Source organism: Vitis vinifera, chromosome 9 (assembly GCF_030704535.1).
Source record: "Vitis vinifera cultivar Pinot Noir 40024 chromosome 9, ASM3070453v1".
Classification (NCBI taxonomy): domain Eukaryota; kingdom Viridiplantae; phylum Streptophyta; class Magnoliopsida; order Vitales; family Vitaceae; genus Vitis; species Vitis vinifera.
The window spans coordinates 4220677-4247155 of record NC_081813.1 but is presented as its reverse complement, the minus strand read 5'-3'; the positions used below and the strand labels follow the sequence as shown (position 1 = coordinate 4247155).

Below are 26479 nucleotides of genomic sequence, written 5' to 3'. Positions count from 1 at the left end.
GGAGTATCTTCTTTACATAGAATCGAAGGCAGCTGCCAGACTGTGAAGGGTAAATTTATTGTTCTCAACTTTTTGAGAGTAGCAAAGGTGTATAAAGCTCCAATTGGCCTCCATGTGCTTTCCTTTTTCTTTTCTACACTATCATAATCACCATGAAACTATTCCCAAATCTCTTCTACCAAATCCTAGTTGCCATGCTTTTGTTTTTGGTTTTTTTTCTTCTTTTTAATAGATTTTTTGGTTTTTTAAACTCTTTCTCTTAATGTTGTTGTCCTTGTGCACACCCAATTTTTAAATTGTTTTAATTCAATTTATTATTAACAATTTCTAAATTTCTTTGTTTTTTTCTCATGAAATGTTATTTTGAATATTATTTCCTTTAATAAGTCCAGTTATGTAGTCTCTGACACTCTCTGTGTTTTGGATCATGACTGACTAGTTATGCATGCAAGTGCAGGCCAGAGAAAACAAATCCTATACAGGTACTGCACTGCCCAGCATTTCTTAGAGAATCTCTGTTGCTTGTAGCAGGAGAATGATATATTTTGTAGTTATGATGGGATGAAAAATAGATCTACAGTCTTGCTTTTCTAAAGTAGAACATCCTACATGCAGCAAGAGAAATATTATGACTCCATGGAAATAATTCTTGGTGATTCATATATATAAACAACCGATGTATTCATTTCATATCCACATTGCAAGAGCATCAAAAAAGTGTTTCATTTGAAAAACAACCCAAAAAATGAATGATCTTGCCTTGATCAATGGTGTTAGCTTCTCAAGATATTGTTGTAGTATGCCATGACTCTTTACAAGGCCAGTCCAGAATTACCCAATTTCTTCTTTCTCAATTCCACCTGACAAGGCAAATTGTTAAGAAGCCTTAGAACAGCACTTTTCAATTGAGATACTGTGATACTGAGAAGAGTCGAACTGCATCTTCAGCCATTTCTAGCAGAGAATATAAGGCTTCTGGTTTTCTTTCCACTGCTCTTATCTGAAATTTCCTAGAATTCAGTATGTCAGCAATCTTCTAACTTGTTCTGAAGGATTTCACAGCCTGTTCTATCAGATACAACCCATCCACACAGCATTGACACTCTGGATCTGTGGATCTCAGCAGATATTCTGAAGAAACATGGCCTTCCCTTCTAACAAGGTTTATGATTTTAATGTTGACAATATGCATAACAGTCTGACCTGCAGGCAGAAAGCCGTTTGGTTCATAAGATGATAAAAATAAACAGCAATTGGTTGTCTATACCAAAAAGATCATACTACAAAACAATCATAGGATGAGAGTTCAGTTACAATCACTAATCCGATTAAAATCACAAGACCTGCATGTAATTGAATCTCCTGTAAATATGAATCATATTATTCCTTTCAATTTACCATGAAAATATTTGAATGGATACAATTATACCTTATAATTGCCAGTAATATGATATACTCATACAGATACTTGTTATGGCCATTGATATGATATGCTGATAAGGGGGATACCAGCATCCTACATTGACACCATGACTAGTTAAGTTGGATTGGTAAGACACACTCACACTTTTAAAATAGATGAAACGATGGGTGATCTTTTGAAATGTATTCACTCATCGAGACATGATAGGCTAGTTATGAAGGAATTTAGTTTCATAATATCATGGGAATCAGAAGCAATTATCATTGTGAGTATTCTGAGACACTGTCACTCTGGTGTCTCCCAAGAAATGACTAGCCTAGCTTCGTGTTAGTTTTGAATCCAGGAAGTCCTGTGCAGCAGTTAGCCTCTCGCTTAGAGGAGAAAAATGTAAAGTGAATCCTTACCACATTTGCATGTGCTATGGAGAGGAAGAGCTGGGAGAATGGGTTGGGGACGGGGCTGGTTGGTGGAGTGGTGTGGCTATTCTAATGAAAAGAATGAGGAATACATCTTCAGAGTAGAACTCCACAAAAATTCTTCCACACGAAGTGGGTATTTTCCATGTGTATTACAGAACCACTAGTTGTGTGAATGAAATTCGCCCAACTCCCATCACAAGATGGAGGAAATGGTTTCTTAAGAGTTCACATTCTCTGCTTATACATGCATACATCACTAGACAGAAATAGAGCTCATAAAATTTTCACACAGAAATGCATAAGACTACTGAGTACAGAGAGTACAGATATTCGGTACCTACAGGATCCAAAATGCTTTTTTGAGTCTATAAGAGTATATTCTCTCTTTTCTGTTTTTCCTCTCTCAATAGTTTTAATTTTTACATGGTTTCAGGTTATTTACCAGCTTATAAGGTCCATCTTAGAATAGATCTCCATAGTTGGATCTCCTCAGAACAGAATGACACCCTCCTAACGAAGGCCTGTCAGTGTTTCAGATTCCCATTCTAAACATAATGACACTGAATAGATGTTTGATAACACAAAAATTAGTTCAAATACCAACATATGAACAAAAGTCCACCTTTTAGAGGCTTAAGAAGTGTGATCATAATATATAACTACAATACTAGAAAACAAATTAGAAAATGATGCATTCATGTCCAACAAGTTTCAGTAGATATGACATGTTTTTACAATGAACCCGCCATATTTTGTAAAAGAGAAAATCTATAAAATAACCTAAAATCAACCAAGCAATTTCCTGTGAGAAGTGGCCTTTATAATGACTAACAAAAACAAGAAAGAAAAGGTACAGAGAGCATTTATATCATACCAGGTTCCTTTCACAGACCAGCAGGTGTATGATCTTCATCAATCTTTCCTACTGCCTCAAGTATTGATGAGTAGGTAATGAGATCATATTCAAAACCCTTTGAGTTCATCTCTTTCATCAGCTTTGCAGCCTCCTCAAACATGCCAGCCCGGCTGAGACAGCCAAGCACAGTGTTGTAAGAAACCACATCTGGCTTAATCTTTGAATTCTTCATTCTTGTAAACATTTCAATTGCCCCTTTTGGGCCCCCTGTCCTAGCAAAGCCATTTAAAATTATGTTATGTGAGTTTAGGTCAGGAGTGCAACCATTTTCTTCCATGGTTCGAAGCAAGGAATGAGCTTCATCTGTCATGCCAACCCTTACCATCCCTGACATAAGCGCATTATAAGCGTAAACATCAGGATTGCACCCAAGTTTTTTCATCTCGTTAAAAAGATCTACAGCCTCACTTAGACGACCACATTTTCCCAAGTGTTTGATCATCACAGCATATACACGAGCACTGGAATATCCACAGTTCTCCCTTAATTCCTGAAATAACTCATTTGCAGCTTCATACCTTTTCGCTTTTCCAAGAGCGTTGATCAGGCTGCAATAGGCAGCTGGACAAGGAGCAAAACCTTTCTCATCCATCTCCTCAAGAAGCAATAAAGCTTTCTCGACTCTATTCGTCTTACAAAATCCATCAATAAGAATTGAATAAGTAAAAGAGCTAGGAACAACACCATTCTCCTTCATCTTCTCATACCACAAAAACGCCTCAGAAGCTCGGGCTTTTGATTCAAATAAAGCTTTAATTACAGTGTTATATGTTACCACATTTGGGGTGCACTGCAAAGACTCCATTTCTTCAAACAACTTAATAGCATCCGCCAAACGACCTGCCTTCCCTAAAAGGTTTATTAAATTGTTTATAAGCACAACATCTGGTTTACACCCCTCTTTTAACATATTCATAAATATACTATAGGCTTCTTCAACCTTCCCAGCTTTCCCAACACCTTTTATCAACTCTGTGTATGTATAAACAGTAAGAGCACAACCCTTCTCTTTCATCTCCTGAACAAGACCCAAAGCTTTTTCAACCCTACCCAACTTGAAATAAATTCCTAATATTGTCGTATAAATCTTTGCAGTAGGATGTAATCCATTCTCCTTCATCTCATCAAACAAGCTAATGGCAGAATCATCACGGCCCAGTTTTCCAAATGCTGCTATAAGGGCACTATATGTCACTGTATCAGGCAGACAGTCACCCTCATTACACATCTCATTATAGAGCTCATGAACTTTTTCGTGATGACCCTCTTGCATCAGCATCAAGATCATGGAGTTGTAAGTGTTTGATGTTGGCTTGCACTTGCGACCTTTGATCTGGTAGAAAATCGAGAGGGCCTTGTTCACCATCTTCGCCTTTCCTAAAACTTTAACAATTTCGGATAAATCAGCCGGACCAATAACACATGTACTCCGAACCATTTCCTGAATTGTCTTCCACATTTCACCAAGCATTCCAGCTTCATCCAAGCAATGAATTAAAGCCATATAAGTGGTGGAATCATGCTCAAAATTTCTCCTCTTCCCTGCCCACTTGAAAAACTGAATCTTAACATGAATCTCAACATCTATCTTCAAAACCTCACGAACCAATCGGTGATCCACCTTCAGTTTCAGTACTTCCAAAGCCTTCTCCGCGTCAGGCCCCCACTTGAATATTTTCAAAATCCTTATGAACCTCTCATCCAATGTCCTAACTGAGGGATTGTTCCTTGGAAACTTCTGATTCATGGGCAATCTTTGGATTTCATCTTTTGGGCTTGATAACTTGAACATTTGCACAATCTCACTTTCTGATCAATGAAAGTTATTCAGAAAATAAATTTCAGTACAAAAACACATATAACATATGAAGACGGAGAAAAACAGTAAAAAAGAAACAGCATTTGGAGAAAATGGAAAATAATCAGTGTTAAACCAATATCAACGAAGCGTGTGATAGTGAACACCACCTGTTTGCTTAATTCTCTGAGAGAGATGAGGCAAAGTCGATATCATTCGCCTCAGAGGGATGGACCCGGAAATCATTATGACCGTCCAGTGGGAAAAATCGACAAAATGGATTGTACTCAGAAGATGGAAATTGCAGAAGCGGTGACAGTTACGACTGATTCGTCAGTGGGTGCTATATATGAAGAAGAGAACGCTACTGAGCCAAGTTCACACCATCACATGCGTGTGTGTTACCTGGGCTGGGGTCAGCTGGAGTGTGAGTTAGGCGTGGGCAAATTTCAGGTTAGGAGTTAGGACTTAGGACTAGGTTTGGGAGAGAGAAAAATAGTTTTAAGTCCAAAATAATCTATTGGTAAAAAAAAAAAATGGTAAGAATAGTATCCATCTCAAAATAATTGTCAAAGTAATATTTTGTTTTCACGTAAGCATCCACATGGATTTTTTTTTTTAATTATGGTTTTAAGAGTTTCAAAAATACCCTTAAAACCACAATCAGACTGATTTTACAATTTTCCTTAAAACCATCGTTAGTAACTCTATTTCAAAATTATTTTTAATCTACTCCCATTTTTATAGTATTGTGATTTTAGTATTATTTTTAAAATATTCTTTATTACAATAACCATAAAACTACAATTAATAATTATGGTTTTAAAAATATCTTAAAAACTACAGTCAGAGACTGTAATTTTACAATTTTCTTTAAAACCAGACTATGATTTTATAATTTTCTTTAAAACCATAGTTAGTAACTATAGTTTCACAAATATCTTTAAGGGGAACTCATGTAACTATACATCAACTAAAAAAATATAAGATTTTAAAATTTTGTTTTTTTATTTTTAATTTTAGTGTAAATTATGGATGTACCAAAATTTCTTAACGATATACCAAATTTCCCTAAAGTTTGTTTTGGAGTGGAAAAATTTTTTATAATTTTTCATTGTCAGTTTAAAATTATTTTTTTTACAAATTATCCTTAATAAATTTTTTCTTTACGACTATTTTAAAATATATATATATATATATATATATATATATATATATATATATGTATATATATAATTTTTATTTTTTCATATTTTCCTTGAAATTTTAAGAAAATAATTTTGCCTACATGCATTCCCATAAAAATTTATGTATTTATGGTAAATAAAATATTTATTTGTTTTATGAATTTTATCACATATGAATTAAAGAAATTTATTTTTTCATATTATTTTTAAATTTTAAAATAACTAAACAAATTGTTTATATTATTTTTAAATTTATATTTTCATATAAAAATTAATGCCAATAATTATGATTTTAGGTTATTCCTTACTAACTGTAGTTTTATGTTTATTATGATAATGAATTTTTTTAAAATAATATTAAAATCACAATATTATTAAAACCGGGGTGAATTAAAAATAATTTTGAAACCACACTTACTAATTATGGTTTTTAGGAAAATTATAAAACCACAGTCTGTAACTGTGGTTTTAAGGATATTTCTAAAACTTTTAAAACTACATCAACGGTGGTTTTTTACACTTAAAAAAAAAATTCATGTGAATGCTTACGTGGATACAAAAGATTTGTTTGACAAATACTTTGAAATGAGTATTATTCTTACCTTTTTTTTTTTCTACCAATGGATTACTTTGGACTTACACTTGAAAAAAATAGTATAATCCATCAAAAAATCATTTTTATTTTAATTATCCTATGTTATTATTTTATTAAAATTATAAAAATATCAAAAATATTTAAAAAAAATTGATTATCATATTTACGTTTTAATTTTTTATTTCATAACCTTTTTCCTCTCTTCGTCGCCCGAGAGGGCAATCTTCTTTACAATTTTGACTTCCCATTAACCAATTTGAAAAATCCCTCTTCAAGTCAGTTGGTAAACTTTACCAAGCCACTTGGCTTAATAAAAGAAGACACGATAGGATTTTACGCATTTTCCTTTTCACTTGCCCTCAAATATTTAATACCCCTGATCTGAATTTCCATTTGTTTTGGTTTAGCCTCGATTCTGATCTGAAAATTCCCTTTTCAAATATTAAAAGTTATAATCTTCCACTCCAAGCCAGATCGAGATGTCCTATGGCATTTTAACTTGTCAGGTGAATCCACCTATGAACCGGCTGGAATAGATTCAGGATCAGCTTAGTGAAGCCAAACCCCGTCCATCGTGTTATAAATATTGTAAAATAAAACATAAATCTAATATTTCCTTGATTTGGAATGCACATTGCAATCTGCTTCCGCAACACCATGCTTTACTTGAAGGTGCGCCCCCAGCTGAAGCAGGAAGCTTAAAAACAAGCAAAATGCAAACACAAGAGAGAATGAGAAGGATTCTTGATAAAGAAGTGATAAACAAGTTCAATAGAGAGTAAAATTTAGGTCTCTTTACCAACAAAAAACATCCCATCAAGATTTTTGAAGAAGACTGTAATAGTCCTTAAAAATCCTTTTGCAAAACCGGATTCTAGAGACCCACCTAACAACAATATAATAAGAATTTGGCAGACCACCCAAACAGAGGATGGGTTTTACTATTTCAAACAAATTCACCAACAAACATCTCATAGCCTCTCTCACTGGCAGCCCCCCACCAAAGACTTGTCCGTATCAGACTCAAATGGAAACAGTTGTTATACAAATGAACCAGACTTATGCAGCAGTGGTAGTCTCAGACTTGTCAGTGTCCATTGGTTCCGCTGCAGCAGGTGGTACCTCACTACTGCTTCCATCTGCTGCACTATCATGGGCGCTGGCTGCATTTTCCCCACCCTGAGGCTGTGGCTCATTTCCTTGCGGAGGGGGGGTCGGGGGTGTTTCAGGAGCAGCAGGCTTCGCTGGTTTTGGCTTTGTCATTATTGGCCTGCAAGCCCTGTTGGGAAAATGACATATTTAAAGTATCATAATAGGAGACAATAAATTGAAGCTGGGAGAGAGGTAATCAATTGTTAATTGAGTGATGAAATGGAGGGAGTCAATTATACTTTCTTCAAAAACCAATAGGTCAATGAAAATTCTGAAGAGTGCCACTTGAGACAACATTTTTTGTTTCAAAGGTGTAGTGTCACCCAAAAAAAATGAACTTGAATATGGAATATGGAATATATCATGGAATCATTACCTGTCAACTGCCTCAGCCTTCCTTCTCACATCGGCGGACAGGAGGACTGGGGTGGCATGTTTGGGAAGTGAGTCCTGCTGCTGCTTTTTCTCCCTTAACCAGGCCTCTGCTTCCACACACTCACTCAAGACCTACAATAAAAAAATTTTAAAAATATAAAAAAAAATGTTCCAAAATTGGATATTTTCAAACTTTCCTTCATCCTTTGCATTTATATTGGTGGTTCAGAGGCTAGGGGAGCATTTTGAAGAATAATCAATTTACAAACAATACAGAATCTATTACCTTCTGTTTTTCGGAGACATCTATGTGCTCAAACTTGGGATCATTCGACATTGCTGCCTCTCTGTAACTATTGATACAATAAACAAGTTGATCAACCACTGTTCCCCGCTCAGAGTACTCCTTGTAGCGCTCCTCAATTGGGTCACCTTGCTGCAATTTTTATTTTTCACGTCAACCATAAAACTAAGAAGATCAAACTAAAGAAACCATTTGGAGTTAAGAAAGTGTAATTACCTTCTTAAGTTCCTCGAGTTTGGCAATGTAAACACCTTTTGTTTCATCCTCACCGTCTTCATACAACCAATCTTCTACCTCCTGCAGTTTAGCAGTAAACTCATCCCTCTCTGATGAAGTGACAAAGTCCTGATACTTGTCATGAAGCTGGGGCAGAAGATAATCATGTGTAGATATCAGTAGGTGAAGGTTACAAATGCTGTAATTCTGTCTTAGCCAATAGGATAGAAACACTTACCTTGTTTCTCATGTCATAAACATATGCCTCCACGGCATTCTTCTTGTCTTTTGTTTCTTCCATGACTCGATCTTGCAAAGCCATTTCAAACTCCTTTTCTACAGCTTTTTGCACATCTGCAGGCACCATTGTACCATAAACCAATTCTGATACAGGAATATTTGTTTTCTTCACCTTTTTCTTTGGAACCTCAACCTGCATGTCAATCATTAAGTTATTTAACAACCAAAGGCCATTTTTCCAACGACAGACCATGTTTCAGAATCAGAATTGATTTGAGCACACACTTGATGGAGCAGAAGAGTCCACTTCCTATTCTAGGTAGAACCATAACAATTATAGTAGTACACAAACACATGCATCCTCCTCTTCACTGCCAGTTAATTAAAATTTTATTATAAAATGTCTTTTTGTGTTGAGAAGAACATTGTTCCCCCATCATAACCTGAATATTAGGAGGCAGAGAACCCTACCACAATTGCACCAGCATAGAACCCTCAACCATGTGAACAGAAAAGTTGTTTCATTCTTTTTTTCCTTTTACTTTTTTATTTTTTTTCCATTTTTCTTTTGCTTCTTGTGGGGGCTAGGGGAAGAGCATGTCTGTTTAAGTTTTATATTTCCAACAATTCGGATTAAAATCAAGAAGTATAGGCACAGTTATAAAAGGATTCTATAAGGTCTTTTTATAATCTGCAGCCAAACAAAATAACCAAGCATATTACTGACTGGAAAATGACATATTTCTAGAAGTTTTAGAAATGCTAAAAACCTGCCACTAACTCTGCAGAACCAAGCAGGGGGCACACATGAATAGCAATGAAGATCAAAGCCAATGACAACAATTAAAAATCATTTACCCCAAGAATGTAGATTTATCCTCAATTAAACATTTAAAATACTATCACATGATACAAGTAACACATAAGCAACAGCAGCATATGCAAAATGGCTACTACTGACCTTTGTATCTGTTTCCATCTGCACAGACTTGTCACCTGATTCTGGAACCCCATTTTCAACTCCAGGAGCATCCCCCTTAGCATCTTGCATATTTGCATCAGTCTCACTAGTACCAGGGGGAGCAGCAGCATCACCAGGAGTTTCATCAGTATCCATCTTGGTAGCATCCTTTGCCGGCTCTTTTACAACAGGAATTTCGACCTCTTCTTCTTCCAAGAGCTAAAATAGAATATCAAAACAAATTTGCAAAAGATTTAGACTATGCCTCATCCAACAACAAGAATCCCCAAAAACTGTCACCGAAACTTACTGTTGCTGATTCAACTGACACAATCCCATGCAGATTCAGCCGAACCTTCACCTTCAATTTAGCTCGCTCAACTTTTGTAGATTGAAATGGACCAATCTGCCAATGTACATTTCCGTTAGGTATAACACAACACGGAATAAACATTAAACCATAGGGCCCCCCTCCAGCTAAAATCTTAAACTAAGTACCATAGGCTGATTACGCACCGTATATGTGCTGATCTTCACCTGACCCTGTATTTCACTTGCATCAGCATATACCACATCAACAGAAAATGTGCCCGATCTGTAAAATGTCAGCGCCTTGACACTAGGTATTGGATTTCCCTTTGGAAAGACAACAGTATTTTGTTGATTATCTGCAGCACCATTCTGGGCATCGCCTTTCCAGGTCAAAGCAATTGTAAATGGGAAGCTTTCATTGACCTTCAAAACCAATAAATACATTCACTTATTTGGACTACTCCATGCAAAAACATATTTGAAGAAGTCAAGAATATGTATGTATATATATGTATATGATACATTGCCAGAATGAAAGAGGAACTAAAAAATCAAGAGGAGAAAAGAGAATAAAAAAGGTCATTATACATGCAATGCGGCTACCATTCTTGGATTGAATTTCTTAGCCATATTATTCAAAGATATCTTCCCCTTTCTAGATGCTAATAATAAATAAATGCAATGTTTTTTGTTCTTGATGATATCATGACAGAAAAACAATTAATGTTGCAATAGAAACATGTAAGCTCACAAGTCTATTTAGAACAACCTACACACCTTACATGACTGATGGAAGCTAGAAAAAGGCATACAAAGGTTTCTCTTTATGAGTTTGGTGCATGTGTCACTTAACAAACAAACATGGAACAGATTATAAATGTCTTCACACACAGGAAAACTACCTTGCCTAAATAATTTTATGTACAACTTTATTTCCTAATCAAGCTAAATAATCAACTACATGATTGGCTTCTCTATGAACACAAGAAACCTTAATGTCTGATCTAGCTGATTTATTTATTCCCACAATCTTCAAGAATGTGTTTATTTTCCAAGGACATTACAGACATTCAGGTTTGCATCTTCTTTTAGAATACATTGATAATTGCTAACTTGCAAGCATCACATCCTATTGAGTATATATCAAGCCATGGAAGGCTTCTCAGTAATCAAAATATCTACATTTGTGTGTGTGTGTGTGTCTCTCTCTCTCTCTCTATATATATATATATGCGCATGTATGTATGTATGTATGTATGCATGCATGTATATGCTACTAACATTGGTTTGCCATTGATTTGGGTGGTATTTATATTGGTTTGCCATTGATTTGGGTGGGTATTTATGCTATATATCAGTTTTCGATCAGGAGAAACGAAGAAACAAAGAAAAAATAAACATGTAACATAAATATCAACAAAATCAATGGAAAACCAATGTTACTAGCATAAATAATAAATTCTGCTATTACCATATGCAAACAAAGCCACTCTATGAACACATCTATTGGACAGCCAAACCATTTCACCAAACCAAGGAAATTTAACTCAATAGCCGTAAAAAAGCAACACATATTTCACTTCAATAAATAAAGAAAATAAGATACAACCTAAGTTGAAAGGAGTTTTACCTGAAACTCTCGCACTTTAAATGTTGGGCTAAGAATTGCACATTGTAGAGCACAGCCCTTGGCCACACACTCACTTGCATTCATTGTCCGCCTAGGTTCCTTTCCGAAAAATTCTGTTAATATTCTAATAATAGCAGGAACACGAGAACCTGAGCCAACAACCTCAACTGCATGAATATTTTCAGCTGATAGACCAGCATCTGAAAGGGCCTCCTCCAAAGGTCCCTTCACTCTTTCCAAGATTGGAACACTGATCTGTTCAAACTCATCTCTTTTAATGAAACCCCTAACATCCTTCTCATCCATTAAGCACTCTATATTCAAAGGCGCTACCGGGTTTGCACTAAGAACCTTCTTTAACTTTTCACATGCAGACCGAAGTCTTAGACATGCTCTTGCATTCTGGAAAACATCGATTTTATATTCTTCCTTAAATTTTGCTGCAAAGTGATTGAATAGGACTTCATCAAAATCTCTACCACCCAAAGATTGATCAAAGGAATGAGCCAGAATCTTCAGCTGGCCTTTCTTGTAGCCTGCAATGCACACCTGCATGCTTGCATGCCCAATATCAACAAAAGCAACATTTAACTGGTCATTCTCAGGTAAATCTGTCTTATAAATACCATATGCCAGAGCTGTTGCAGTAGTTTCATGAAGCAATCGAAGGGGATGCAAACCAGCAATTGTAGCTGCATCCAATACAGCCCTTCTCTGAAGGTCTGTGAAATAAACAGGTATCCCAATACAGCAATCTACTACTGCTGCATTCAAATTCTTCTCAGCTATGCCCTTAAGATTAGAAAACATCATCCCCAAAACTTGGGTTGGTGTGAATGTCCTCACTTCTCCCAAATACCGTGCATGAATCAAGGGATAACCATCAGGCCCTTCAGTAACAGTGAAGGGCAAAGACTTAAGGTCCTGTTGGAGCTCAGGATCAGAGAATTGTCGCCCAATCAACCGCTTCATCTGGGAGATCGAATTCTTTGGGTTCATCATAGTTGATGCAGCTCCAGCCGTCCCAATGAAACGCTGTTTATCACCAAAACACACAATAGCAGGAGTCTCACGCTTGGATTCATCGTTGAGCACAACATCGATACCTCTTTGCCTGGCAACTGCAACAATGCAGCTCTCATTTCCAAAGTCAAAACCAACAACACTCATCTTTGCAATTATCAAACTGATTTATTTGATAAAATCAGTCTATTCCTGATGGAACAACTCGCAACCTGATCAATAAGACAATAACAATGAAAAATTAGATCTAATGAACAATAATTCACATAAAATGAGCATGAGCTAAACAGAAGAAAATAACTTTTTCTGTAAATAATATAATTTTATATCACCCCACTCCTGGCAAGATAAACACAAAGTTATGATCAACAAATCAAGATCAAAATACCAAAAAAATCAATTTAAATAAGAAGAATATTAGTAGGAATAACAACATTAACACAAAACCCAGAACCCAGTGTCTTCCCAGGGATCAAGTAAAAATCTAAACTATGATAAATCAAATTCACATTTAATTAACCATAACACCCAAAGGAACCATATGATTCTATAATTTATGGCATACAAAAAAATTAATGTTTTCCTGTGAACAAATGGTAACGTCCTGACAAACAAACAACAATCTGATCATTATCAAACAAATACCACATTGAATAGCCAATAAAATCCAATTACCGAAACTAAAATTTTCGTTTCAGCACAGGTTGGTGCCCAATTGAAATCAGTATAATCCCCGAAGAACAAAATGAGTATGAAATGAAACCCACACTGAAGCCATCAAAAAACAAACCAACCATGCAATTCACATAAACACGAAAATCAAGTCCAAGCTCAGCACAATCCAATCAAAACACCATTCTACACCACCAACTCAAAAATAAAAAACAAATCACCATTAAATCAACATAAATCTGAAAATTTCCCACGCAAAAAAATCACACAAAACCCCATCAATACCTCCAACGAACCTGGCACACAGAAAATGTCTGAATCTAGAGAGAAAACGCCCGATTTCTCAATCTCATCAACACAACCCTAAACAAAAAAAACGCTGAAAATCTAGAGAGAGAAAAACACAGATCTACGATTTCAAAGGAAAACGAGGAGGCGCAACAAAACCTGAATCGGATGCGGCGGGAGAAATCTAGGGTTTGCGATGCAGAAGGCACCGGAGATCTCTGGGCGCAAAGGCTGTGGCTTTGTTCGTTTTCTGGAATTTTCCAAAACTCTTTAAACACACGGAAGCAGAGGCTGTGGAGACAATGGAGGGCTTATTAATCGGCGCGAGTGGGGCGTATTCGTGATTTTGGTAATTTATTGGGGTGTGTTTTTTTAATTTTGATATAGTTTTGGGTCAAGTGGTCCTAGAGGGGTCTAGGAGATACTCGAGCTTCTAGAAACATCCTATGTGCTTTTTGAATTTTGAAGGATTTGGGGTGGGCTCAGTCAATGGGCGGCTTGGGCCTGACCCATTTCTCATATTTGGGTTCTCACAACAAACACTGTAAATTTAAAATTATATTTTAAGTATTTCATAAAATAAATGGATAAAGGTATCAAAATATGGCTAACATACAAATGTGAAAGTAAGAAAAAAAAGAATGCAACCAATATCAAAAATATGATCAGAGTATAAAAAATATGATCAACGTACGAAGAATATGATTGGAGTATAAAAAATATGTCTGATATACTAAGATACAAAATTCATAACTATGATACAAAGAATATGATAATAGAATAAGAAATTTTAATAACGCACGAAGAACGTGATCAATGTACAAAAAATATGACTAATGTTCTAAAATACAATGCATGCGATAAAAGTATGAATAATGTTAACAAAAATATGAATAATATAATAAGAGTACAAAAAATATAACCTATATGTGATTAAGGTGATGAGAATGTGATCAAAGTACGAGTGCAATCAAGGTACTAAAAAAAGGAAAAAGTCATCTAGTAACAATCGACCAATAATATGACTAAGATATTGAAATTTTTACTAGGATACATCAAATTAGATTATAATACAACAATGACGCTATGATACATCAAATGAGATTATGATGCAAAGATGACACTGAGATATGAAAAATGTAACCAATTTGTTAATACACAAAAATTATGACTCAAGTCCCAAAAGTATGACTAAGGTACATAAATCTGATCAAAGTGAAAAAATAAATAAATAAGTGGTGACTATGGCACATCAAGAGTGTTTGTTATCCACATTTTTATATTTGTGTAAAATAAATAAATAAACATTAAGAGTTACATTTTCAAAATTAGAAAATATGGCATGTATTTTCATCCTTCATTTGTCAACCAATAGTTTGTTTATAGAGAAATAAAATATGGCATACCATTCTCATTGATGATGATAGATATTTATATATAAATATATTTGAGTTCTACTTAATTCAAACTTTATGTCCTATTCTAATTCAAATTTTATATTTTATTATAATTCAAACTAATATATAATAAATAGATAAATATCAATATTTAAATTAAATATGACATTAACTTTATTTTATATGCCCCTACAAAATGGAATTCCTATTGGAGATTCCAATCTTGGTCTTAAAAGAAAGAAAATAGACTACAAAGTATTCGATTTTTGTGGAGGGCAGTCTCCGTGGTTTTATGGAGAGCAATCTTCATGGGGTCCAAGTGGTGAATAAATTCAACTTGGTGGCTAAAATATTGAGTAAGAGTAATGGGATCTTCCTAAGTCAGATTTCCAAAACTTTGAAGAACTTGTAAAAAGAAAGTTAGTTGAAGGAAGAGTAGGATTATGAGTCTTATTTGGTATCAAACTAGATAATATTTTAGAAGCTAATGCAATAGATGACATAAAAGGTAAAAGAAAAGGTAGAGTATAAGGTAGAGGTAGAGGACCATGGACATATTTGTTTTCCCAAGACATGCAAAAAAACAATCAAATCTTTGAGGAAGATTTTAAAGAAATGGAGAGAGGTAGAGTTAAAGGTAATAAAAAAGTATATGTTAAATTAAGGAAACCAATACTGGTAGAAAGCAAAGGAGAATAAAATTCTAGTAGGTTTGAACTAGGAAAATTTGGAATTCTTGGTTATAAAGACTTGAAACCGTATTGACAATACATAAGTATCCATAGGCATAGCAAGGTCACTATCATTTGCATGACAATACATAGGTATAGCAAGGTCACTATCATTTGCAAGTAAGAGTAAAGGAGGAGGCGTGTAGGGCCTAAGCCCCCTAAATTTGCTCCAAGTTCAGACTAGGGTTTAAGATTTGGAGGCGCGCGTGCAAGGCCTAAGCCCTGCACCCTAAATTTGCTCCAAGTTCATACTAGGGTTTAAGATTTGGAGGCTTTAATACCATATAGAGAAAAAAAAAATGGCATACCATTCTCATCGATGACGATAGATATTTATATACAAATAATATTTGAGTTCTACTATAATTCAAACTTTATCTCCTACTCTAATTAAATTTCTATATAATCTAATTCAAACTAATATATAATAAATAGATAAATATCAATATTTAAATTAAGGATAACATTAACTTTCTCTAATACTGGTAATATCTTAAATATATAATCTATATATAGTTAGAATTAAAATAATTACAAGAAAATAAATTTGATAAATTCTACAGAAATTTTAACAACTCCTCTATTTGTTGAATTTTTTCACAAATTTTTTTTATTTGTAGGACTCACCATATATCATATATATCTCTAACATAATATAAAATGTTATGCTTTCATTAATGTAAATCAATATAATACTTACCAAAACATTACTATATGACATCCATGTATAGGTAAATAAGTAATAATGACTGAAATCTCAAAAAGTTGTTAACATATTATACATAATACAAATGTCCACCACAACCCTTAAATAGTTACTCAAAATATAACATGCCGATATTTAAGTAATCCATGAAGAGTTTTCCATGTTGATAAATATAAATGGCATGCCTTCATTTATCTCAAAGATTGAAATATGAAGATTCCAAATGAACATATGAATCACAAAACTTTTCCAAATTAGCCCATTCTAGAGCCATGTCATCATCATCCTTGTCATCTACAAAAATATTAAATATATACCAAAGAAAAAACATTTTTGAAAAAAAAAATACTAATTATTGAAATTTGGTAACTTTACATATTCTACTAACCAATGTAAGAAGTTGTACCTTTTGTTCCATTTATTGGAATTGAATCATTTTTCAAACAAAAGATTTTCCATTTCTTTAAGATCTAACTCTTCTTACTCATCCTCGTCAACTATCCAAAATTCAATCTCATCAATACATGTAAAATCAATAATCAATGAGATCGTAACTTTTTTTTTTTCTTGTTGTAAAACCTAAAAATGAAAAACAAATAATTATTCAATTTTGTCAAAGCAAAAACTCATATTCAAAACAACCAAAGAAGTATTTATAATAATTTTTTAGTTGCAAGTTGTAATGATTGTATACAAGATCATCAAGTCTTTGATGTTTCAATCTATTCATCTTTTTGGCATATATATGTTCAAACACATTTCAAATCCTTTCACATATGGAAGAGGATGAAATTTGAATTAATATTTGAATTGTCAATTTTTGCAAATTTAGTGCAGTATATTCATGTAACCTCCACCATTCATCTAGTTATTATTTTTACATTAAAAATATAGAAAAAAATAGCAAGTTTAAAAACATAATAATTTATATTTTAAAACGCATTACCAGATACTAAACAGTAAATGGTGAAAAATAACAAGTACACTAATTAATTATCTTTTACCTAATTGAAGTGCATCATGTGAAGACGAAACATGTTCTCTTTCAAAACTTTCCTAGGTGATGATGGAGCAACCTCAATTCATTCATCACTTTATGCTTGACTTTTCATAGTTTTTTGATCAATAACATTCTTGATACCTCCAATAATTTATGACTTATTACAAAAGTTTTCTTGATCGTATTGAAAATATGGATTCAACTAACATGATGTTGATGAATGCTTTTACATAGTTTTCGATCCCAACATCGCCTTTATGATTTGTGTATAAGGTATATATAGTATTTTATTGCAATTAAATAGTCTATTAGTGCTCAAACGGATCATATACATACCTTTATACATATATCCCATCAAAAGTTTCTCATTACAATCAACAACACACAACAAGTGTCTACCATCACCTATTATTGTACATCTAACTTTTATTCAAATTTCATGATAAAAGTTCACAAGTAATTGAACTTCACAAGTAATTGAACTTCCTTCTTGGCATATTTTAAAAGTTTAATTTGCAATTAATGGTATGTCGGTCCCTTATGTTTATGACCAATTGCAATTATAACATCCAATATTAGTTTGAAGTAAAAGGAATTCACAACATTAGTAGGAATTCATGCATCATAAATCTTCAAATGACCATATTGGCTCTTCAAATAGCTTATTTACTACTTAATACACTTTTAATGGAAGGTTGAGTTCCTAAATTACTTATTTGTGCAAAATGTTTATCCATTATTGATTTTTTTTTCCTATTTATTGTTATAGGATTTTGCATTTCTTGATTTTTATTTTTTTTTAAATTTTTTGCATATTTTAACCCCTTCAAACTATGATACATTAGGGTCATGAAGATGTTAATATTCATAAGCTTCTTGAGTTTCATTTTTAGATTTCATAATCTCTTATGAAAAAAAATTCATTTGAAATGTAACATCAAAAGGAATTGATTTATATGGTTCAATATCAGTTTTCACTCTAATAAGGTGTTGTTTCGTTCTATAAATTTCCTCACCTTTCACAATTTTTTTGAAATACAAACAAATGAAAGTTTTCCTTCTATTTGCATATTTTTCTTAAAAATTATGGTCTCATGCAAGGTTAATCTTGCCTCTAATTGATTGTGAATTTGTGATTGAATATTGAGTAGATAACAATGTCGAGATTGATTCCATTTTTCTATCAAAATTGTAAAAAAAAATCAATTTTAGTTATCATTTAAGAAAATAAGTCATCAACAACTACATTGATACTTATTATAAATTAAAAAAATAACAATTAAATTTTTTTAATCTTCATTCAAAAAATATCGAAGCCTACTTCCAATTTCTTTTTTTTGTCAAGGAATTATGCAAGATCATGAATCAACCAACAATCAACATCAAGCATACAAACCATGTTTTGAGACTTAAAATATCTATTTGATCTAAACATAATGATGTTAGAGAACATACAAAATAATGTATAGGAATCAAAAGAAAAAAGACAAACCAAGGTAAGAAATGATAGAAAATGTTCTAAGAACAAACATTTTCCCAATATAATATTTAAAATCTTTGTAAGCAATACAATATTCTTCAAAATGATCGATCTCATATGATTATTGTTTGCAATTTTATCTCTATTAAAACTTAAAACCTAAATCAAAAATAATTTCATTTGCACTAAATAATAGATTAATAATAATAATGATTAAAAAAAAACATATTTGAGCTTTTCATTCCATATGCATCTTAACATAAGCAATGCCATGATTATTAGGTGTATAAAAGTAGATAGTGAATAACAAATATATGAACACGGTAAGAACAACACTTGTGTTTGATATTTGCGAGAGAAGGAGACAATAATTTGAATTTTCATTTATTATTAAAGCTTTCTCCGTCTAATTTTTATCTCTTTAGTCACAACAAGAGTAATATTAATCCAAGGTAATCAAAGTTGCAAGTAAATTTGATGAATTGTAGCTTTAAATTATTCCATGAAGGAAACTAGCAGGGCTTAAGTTTAAGGAAAAAGTTTTTTTATTAAACTGCCTTTTTAAGGTTGAAATTATCAAATGAGCATTTCCTTTGAGACCTCCCAAACCTGCTCTATCTAACACCTCCAAGGGGCAATGTGTTGCAAAAAAATTGTAAATGTAATCATGTAATTACATGAATTTTATTTTATTTTTTCAATTTGTTTGCAAGTAATTTATAGATAAGAAAGGCACACTACATTATCTAAATCATAATATCATTAATAAATCAATAATAGTAATAAATAATAATTATCATTTATCATTTGTTGGTAGTGGTTATTGGTTGAGTTTGAAGCTTGATTCATTGAGCTAATTGGTTGAGCCTTTCGCCATCCTAATGGTTACCTATTGTGGCATACCTCTAACAACTAGCATATCAATCGACTACTAAGACTAACTGATTGAGGTAAACTATGTCTAATGGTTAGTTTAACTTTCACTCTTATTCTTAAAAAACTATTTTAAGCCATTGTTGTTAAGAGAAGTGTGAAATCTTGTGGTTCATCAATCTAAAGGCTTTTAACATCTTGTTAAGGGCGTTTTACATATATATAAAAAATCATAATCTCTAGTGCACCACCTTCAATCCTAATCTCATTTTTATCATTGTGAGCTTAAATTTGTGCTAGTTTTATTGTGTGACTAATCTTCTTCAAATACCACTTTGTTAGTGAATTCAAGAGTGAGAAATCTTTTAAGGAAAGTATAAAAAGGTTTTTTGAAACCAATAATTCAAGTGTAAAAGATTAATGCTCAGTTAAATCTTTGGAGGCTAGTAAAACCCTCAATTTACTAAGAGTTAGAGGAAAGTGGACGTATGCCGGGTTTTAGATGAAACACTATAAATCTTGTGTAACTCTCATCCTTTTTCTCAATTTACTTTATTGTTGTTTTAATTGTTCATTATCCTTAACTATAGTCTTTTGCATTCATTTGGCTAAAAAATTAATCTCACCTAATTCACCCCCCTTAGGTTGTTAACCTAGGTGAATTAGGTTAACTTCACATATTCCTTTCAATTGAGAAGCCATATCACCCTTCTTCACAATGTGCTCATATTTACTACTATGATCATTATATTTAATTGTTATAATTTTGATCGATATTCTCCCGAGCTTTGAGAGTTCCTAAGAACTATTCTTTAATAAATTTAATATATTTTATTACATTATTCAAATTCAGGATTGCTCCACAAATTACACGAGTGATTGAAATTTTCATAATCGTTACATTATTTGAAAAGTATATTATTATCATCATTTTTTTGGACCAAATTACAATAATTTATATCAATTTTTTTATGATAAAAATGGTCTCATTTGTTATACTTAAATTTCATTTACTTGTATTTAAATACGACCACATTTATTTATATCTTGACCTTATTTATTTATATCATAATCTTATTTTATTCAATAGTATTGAGACCGAGATTTCAAATTTTATATACATTTTCTTAATTAATTAGAGACATGAAAAAGAAAAAAATTATTTGATTAAAACGGTCAATGAAAACCCAAAATTTGAAATTTAACCCCTTGTATTTTTTGTTTCATTTTGATAAAAATACCCCCGCTATTTTCTAATAAAAATATCATTTTTATTAAAACCTACAACTAATACTTGAAATAATAAATGATATTTATGTAAAAAAATAGATTACTTTTAAACATGAGAAGCATAATTTAGGAATTATTTCATCAATTTTAATCAAATATTTCAAAAGAAAAAGTATTGTTATATTTCTAATCGAGGTGTCTAATATCTAAACGGCGTCGTTTGATTGGAAGTCTGACCCAAACCATTTCGTGGCGGGAAAATACAGGCATCATCCTCGGAGGAACCCTTTTTGCTAGGCTTTAGGGTTTGACGGACCGTCGTCTCGTTCATAACCCAGAAAACAATGCCAATATACAAGATCAGAGGAATCGATGTGGACTTCCCTTTCGAGGCCTATGATTGCCAGCTAGTTTACATGGAAAAAGTCATTCAATCTCTTCAAGAAGTAAGTTTTGAGAAACAAAATTTGAACGTCGAAAAATGTTGTTAGGATTTATACATATATATTTATAATAATTGTTGGAATTGGAATTTAGTTGGAGAGCTGATTCTGATTTAAGTAAGGTGGAAAAGAGCATAGCTTCACGTTTAGTTTGTTTTTTGATTTGTCTTCATTTTGGTATTTTTGTAATATGGGTTTCGGATTGAAAAGATTGTTTGTGTGTTTTGGACCACATTTGTATCAGTTGAAAGATTATGGTTACTGGGTTGATCTGATTTTGTGAGTCGATTGCATGATATCTCTTCAATTTTGGTATTTAAAAATCGGATTTTTTTTTTCTTAACTGAAGAGGCTTCTCTTAGCCTGTTACTGTGTTTTAGGTTGGATGTTCTGTATGCCCTTGTTAAATGTCGAAATTGATTATGTTTTAGGTGGCAACCATCAGTAAGATTATGTGTGGTCTGATTGTTTCATGCTGTGTAAGATTGATAATTTTGCGAGGCGAGGATCCTAATGAAGAAGCCTTTTAGTATGTTTTGGATAAAAAGCTCTTAATTGAAAGATTATGGGTGGTTGTCAGAAAGTAGGCTGATAGAGCAACATCCTTCATTTCTAGAAATTTTTAGCCTGCATTGGACCATATTGTTCTCAACATGGTTATTTGGGAACCCTAGTTTAGACTTCTAATATTAATGTTATCTATTATTTTGATATTCATGATATGGGTTTGTATTAAGTTTTTTTAAGTATGCTATGAAGGACACTCATAGCAATGGAATGTATATCACATATAGTTAATAGAAAAATGTGCTCAGTAGCATTTCAATGTGTTTTGAGAAAACAATTTTACATCTCTACTAAGTAATGTGATTCACTGTGATTCACATTTTATTTCAGTTGGAAGTGACTCCGGTTTAGTTTGGAATGGATTGCAGCTTTTTTTGTGTGGTGTAATGAAAGAGTTATGTGTTTTCATGTGTTTAATCTTACGATCTAGGTTGCTATACAGATGGTTTTAGTATGTTTAAGAGAAAGATGTTTTTCAAGTTTGAATTGTTTGTTATCCATTGAAAGAATATGATGATTAGCTAATTTTGATTTACTCCAAATAAAGACCATAGAAAAACGGTTTATTCCAAGTAACGTATAAGATATCATTATTTTGATATGCAAAATAGCCTTGGACCATGTTGTTACCAACTGAAATAACTCGGTGGCTAGTAGTTCTGATTTCAAAGGCGCTGGGTAACATATTTTCATTTTGATATTTGTTAGTGAGAAGCTTTTTAGTATGCATCATAATTTTATCAAGTGAGGGATATTGCTCACCGCACAGTTCTGATTCAGAATGCTGTTTAATATTCATGATATAGATTTTCTAGTAAGAAGGTTTCAGCATGGGTTGGACCATCTTACTATCAAGTGAAAAGAATATGATCACCAGGCAGATCTGATTTAAATTGCTGAAATTGTATCTTGCCTTTTTTGCCACTCAAAATATGGTCAAAGTTTGATGATTGAGAATGATCTTAATGTGTTTGGGATCTTATTGTTATAAAATCCAAGAACATGGTTACTGAGTACTTCTGTTTTGGTTCAATGATAGTATGACATCTCTTCATATTGATAGATGATAAACTCTGATATGATTTTGGATTGGCAAGCTTTGTAAGTATGTCTTGGAGTTAGAGACAATGCTATCACTAGGGTACACTGTATAGGGTTGTTTCAGGGATTGATATTCATCTATTTTCCAGTTAATTTCCAGTAGTTAAATAATCTCATTTGTGCATTCGTTTCACTTTATTCATCATCAGGAAGCATGTACTGCACAACTATGCAATAGAACTACTAATTTCACTATAAAGTGCATTCGAAGTTCTAACCTAGCACCATTCTATTACTATTTAAAATACTAAATGACAGCCATTGTTTTACTAGTTTCAAGACATCCCTTGCTACAATAGTTGGGATATGCCTTCATGTGGAGTTTGTTGTAACTTGTAAGAGCAACATTTTCCTTACATCATATATTGTTAGAATATGGATTTGATGCTTCCAAGAGTGTTTTTGAGTATCAGCAAGCAAGTTCTTTTTGAAGGAGGGACTTTTCCCTTGGAAGTACGCATCAATTGAGCTTCTCAAGAGCACCCCCTTCGCCTTGGAAGCCTCTTTGGATCTTCTCAAGTGTTAAGCTTCCTCTTCTTGGAATCACCAATAAAAACATGTAATGGATTGACAAGCTAGATAGGGTGCTTTTAATTAGAGTGAGCCTCCCCTATTTCGACAAATACTGGCTTTTCCACATATTCAACCTTTTCTAAAAGCTCTCCTCCATCACATCCTCGATTGTTGCCTATTTAAAAGAAGATTCCAAAGGAAGACCCAAATATGTGGAAGGAAGCTGCCCCACAAGACAACCTAATTTAAAAGCTAGCTCTTCCATATTATCTACCCTTTTGATTGGGATCAATTTATTTTTCTCCAAATTGATTTTCAGGCTAAAAATCTCTTCAAACCACAAGTGGGTCTAGTTCTGATATTACAACTGCTCTTAGCTTGCCTTAAAGAAAATGATAATATCATCGACATATAATAGGGCAGACACCTCAACACCATTACGACTTTTCCTCCCCACCTTAAAGCCAGATATGAAACCTCTTTCTCTTGCCTTCTTAATTAGACAATTGAGAGCCTCCATAGTTAAAATAAACAGATAAAAGAGAGGGGATTCCCTGCCTTAAGCCCCTAGAGCTCTAAAAAACATTTGTGCGGGTCCATAAGCTATAATAGAGAAATTGGCTGATGAGATATGGCACTTCATCCATTCCACCTACTTTTGATCAAAGTCCATTTTTTCCATGATTACCAATACGAAACTCCAATTGATGTGATGATAAACCTTCTTAATATTGAGAGTCCTAAGGGCTTGGCCATGGAGGGTAAAAAAAAAAAAAGAAAAAAAACCAACCTTCTGAATATTGAGTTTACATATAACTTTGGAAATGGAGCTTTTCAACCTTGAGTCTATTGCTTCATTTGTGATAAGATTTGCTTCCGAAATTTATTTACCCTCTACAAAAGCATGATGAAAATCGGAAAATACTTTGGCCATGACTTTCTTCAGTTTGTTAGCCAATGCTTTCACTAAAAGCTTTGGTAACCCTCCCACTAAACTGTTGGTTCTGCGGTCTTTCAGGTCCTTAGCTCTCCTTTCTTCGGGATGAAGACCAAGAAAGTAGCATTTAAACTTCTTACAAAAGAACAACACTCAAAAAACTCTCTAAAGAAGCCCATCACCTCATATTTTACAATGTCTCAATAATACTGCCAAAAGCCCCTAGTGAACACATCTAACTTGGGAGTTTGTCCCTACTCAAGCTTGACAGAGTTGAAAAAACTTCCTTATTTGAGAAAGGAACCTCCAAGCTCCCTGATTCTACACTCTTTAAAGAACTGAAAGACATCTTGCTGAAGCTAGGCATCCAGTTCTTTGCCTAAGCAAATGAACTATGAAAGACATTTGCAACCCCCTCCTTTATGTTTGCATCCTCAGATAGCCAAGCTCCATTTGCTGTAACTCTAGCCATGTATTTCCTTATTCTCCAAGCCTTGGTCATTTTATAGACATAACCAGTGTTTTTATCTCCCTTCCTCAACTGTAGCTCTCTCAACTTTTGTCTCCAAGAGATTTCTTCCAAAATGACCCATTTGTTTTGCTCTTTCACAGCCAGCCTTCTAGCTTCAACCTCTTCTATACAAAGGACTGTCTTGCTCTCCATAGAGTCCCATAACCTGATTTGATTCAAGGCCCCTGCTTTCCTAATTGCGGCATTCCTAAACACCTCTTTGTTCCAAGCTTTTAGGTCATGTTTCAATGCTTTCAATTTCCAAACCAACACATGGCTGAAAGAGCCTCTGACATTATAACCTGTCCACCACTTTTCTAAAGCCCTTGCTCTTAGTCACATATTTTCAAACCCGTATGGGGTTTTGCTTCTCACCCTACCTCTGGCTAGCAAAATTGGGGATTGATTAGAGACTGGCTTGGGTAGGACACTCTGTAACAGTCCACTAAAGTGACTCTCCCAATGCTCATTCCTCTGAAACAAGGAACCAGTCTAGCCTTGAAGCAAATTTAGTATTCAAGTCACCTCACTTGGTACAGCTCTCCAATTTAAGGCAGATCATGCAAATTCAGCTCCTCAAATGCGGATGATGTAACACTTGTACTAATAATAATGATTATAACCTATACAGTAAGAAATTTTTACTATTATTGTTATTGTTGTTACCTAAATATCCCATATGCTTGTATATTCACGGCTTTGCAGAGATGTAATGCACTTTTGGAGAGTCCTACTGGAACTGGGAAAACTTTGTGCCTTCTTTGTGCTACATTGGCTTGGAGGAAGAGTTTGGGTGGTTTCTCAACTGGCAGGAGTGAATGGAATGGTCAGATTATGGGAAGCCAACATTCAGATGTTCCACACTCACAGTCTGCAAAAACAAATCTACCCACCATAATATATGCATCGCGCACTCATAGCCAGCTCCGGCAAGTGATTCAAGAATTAAAAAGGACCAGTTACAGGTCAGAGATTTCTTTAGTTATTGATGTTTTAATCATTTGATAAAACCTGATATTACTGCCTTTCAGTTGGGCTTATTTATAATGACACATGCGGATCCAGGGTGGTGAGTTCTTTATGATGACATGTGTTGATGCAGGGTGTTCAAAGTCTTATGCAGATAACTTATTAACAATACTTATTCCTTTATTAATGCTACTGGAAAACAACTCCCTCCGCCCTTGTTCGGGTTCTATGCCAGACAAGACCCCTTGCTGTTTTTCCTATTTGATCCCTTTGAATTCCATTTCTTTAATTGTAATGAGATGTGCCCTTGGCTTCTTCATGATACTTTCAAGTTTAACAGCAGAATGATTCTTATGTTTGAGGTTTCTTCTATTGATTTTTTCTTCTCTTTGATGTTATGTATTTAATAGATTCATTTGTAATTGTTTATCTATTCTGTTTTTCATCTCAATTTAAAACACCTACTAAAGCTGGTAAAGTGCCTACTTGTTTAGTTAGGCCTACATAAAC

General features: G+C 33.6%; 3 protein-coding genes across 8 annotated transcripts in view; 1 reads left to right on the top strand and 2 right to left on the bottom strand.

The window, feature by feature from the left end:
* Positions 1-639: 639 nt before the first annotated feature.
* On the bottom strand, positions 640-5035 carry LOC100249769 (pentatricopeptide repeat-containing protein At3g16010). Of its 2 annotated transcripts, none has more exons than XR_009466545.1 (3): positions 4727-5035; positions 2285-4567; positions 640-1203 (listed from the first exon to the last, which is right to left on the bottom strand). XR_009466545.1 is itself a non-coding variant. In XM_010656373.3 (3 exons), the coding sequence occupies exons 1-2, from the start codon at positions 4800-4802 to the stop codon at positions 2727-2729; spliced, it is 1917 nt and encodes a 638-aa protein (XP_010654675.1). In that variant the 5' UTR covers positions 4803-5035; the 3' UTR covers positions 640-1203; positions 2717-2726. The 2 variants fall into 2 exon arrangements, 1 of the variants encoding a protein (XP_010654675.1); XM_010656373.3 differs by having other exon boundaries at positions 2717-4567.
* Positions 5036-7067: 2032 nt separating this feature from the next.
* On the bottom strand, positions 7068-13892 carry LOC100260001 (heat shock 70 kDa protein 14). 3 transcript variants are annotated; one of them, XM_010656371.3, is made up of 11 exons: positions 13671-13891; positions 13509-13586; positions 11529-12763; positions 10103-10321; positions 9897-9992; positions 9587-9805; positions 8624-8818; positions 8386-8532; positions 8152-8301; positions 7867-7997; positions 7068-7617 (listed from the first exon to the last, which is right to left on the bottom strand). In XM_010656371.3, exons 3-11 carry the CDS (start codon positions 12696-12698, stop codon positions 7398-7400), a joined length of 2547 nt encoding a protein of 848 aa, XP_010654673.1. In that variant the 5' UTR covers positions 12699-12763; positions 13509-13586; positions 13671-13891; the 3' UTR covers positions 7068-7397. The 3 variants fall into 3 exon arrangements, with proteins under 3 accessions (XP_010654673.1, XP_010654674.1, XP_002279789.2); XM_010656372.3 differs by having other exon boundaries at positions 13520-13586; positions 13671-13831; XM_002279753.5 differs by lacking the exon at positions 13509-13586 and having other exon boundaries at positions 13671-13892.
* Positions 13893-21150: 7258 nt separating this feature from the next.
* The window catches only part of LOC100265202 (regulator of telomere elongation helicase 1 homolog), a 40126-nt gene continuing 34797 nt past the window's right edge, over positions 21151-26479 (top strand). Inside the window, exons 1-2 of one of the 3 annotated variants that reach the window (XM_059739500.1) lie at positions 21151-21374; positions 25706-25965. In XM_059739500.1, the coding sequence (XP_059595483.1) occupies positions 21273-21374; positions 25706-25965 (362 nt within the window). In that variant the 5' untranslated portion in view covers positions 21151-21272. Of the gene's footprint in view, positions 21375-25705; positions 25966-26479 lie in introns of those variants that run through there. The other 2 variants (XM_010656369.3, XM_019222155.2) reach the window with 2 other exon arrangements.

Coding starts and splice junctions, on each gene's coding strand:
- LOC100249769 (XM_010656373.3), bottom strand. CDS start 4,802: ATGATTTCCGGGTCCATCCCTCTGAGGCGAATGATATCGACTTTGCCT. Junction 4,568..4,726: donor TCAGAGAATTAAGCAAACAG/GTGGTGTTCACT, acceptor TTCATTGATCAG/AAAGTGAGATTGTGCAAATG.
- LOC100260001 (XM_002279753.5), bottom strand. CDS start 12,698: ATGAGTGTTGTTGGTTTTGACTTTGGAAATGAGAGCTGCATTGTTGCA. Junction 8,533..8,623: donor TTTATGACATGAGAAACAAG/GTAAGTGTTTCT, acceptor CTTCTGCCCCAG/CTTCATGACAAGTATCAGGA. Junction 7,618..7,866: donor AAGGCTGAGGCAGTTGACAG/GTAATGATTCCA, acceptor TTTTCCCAACAG/GGCTTGCAGGCCAATAATGA.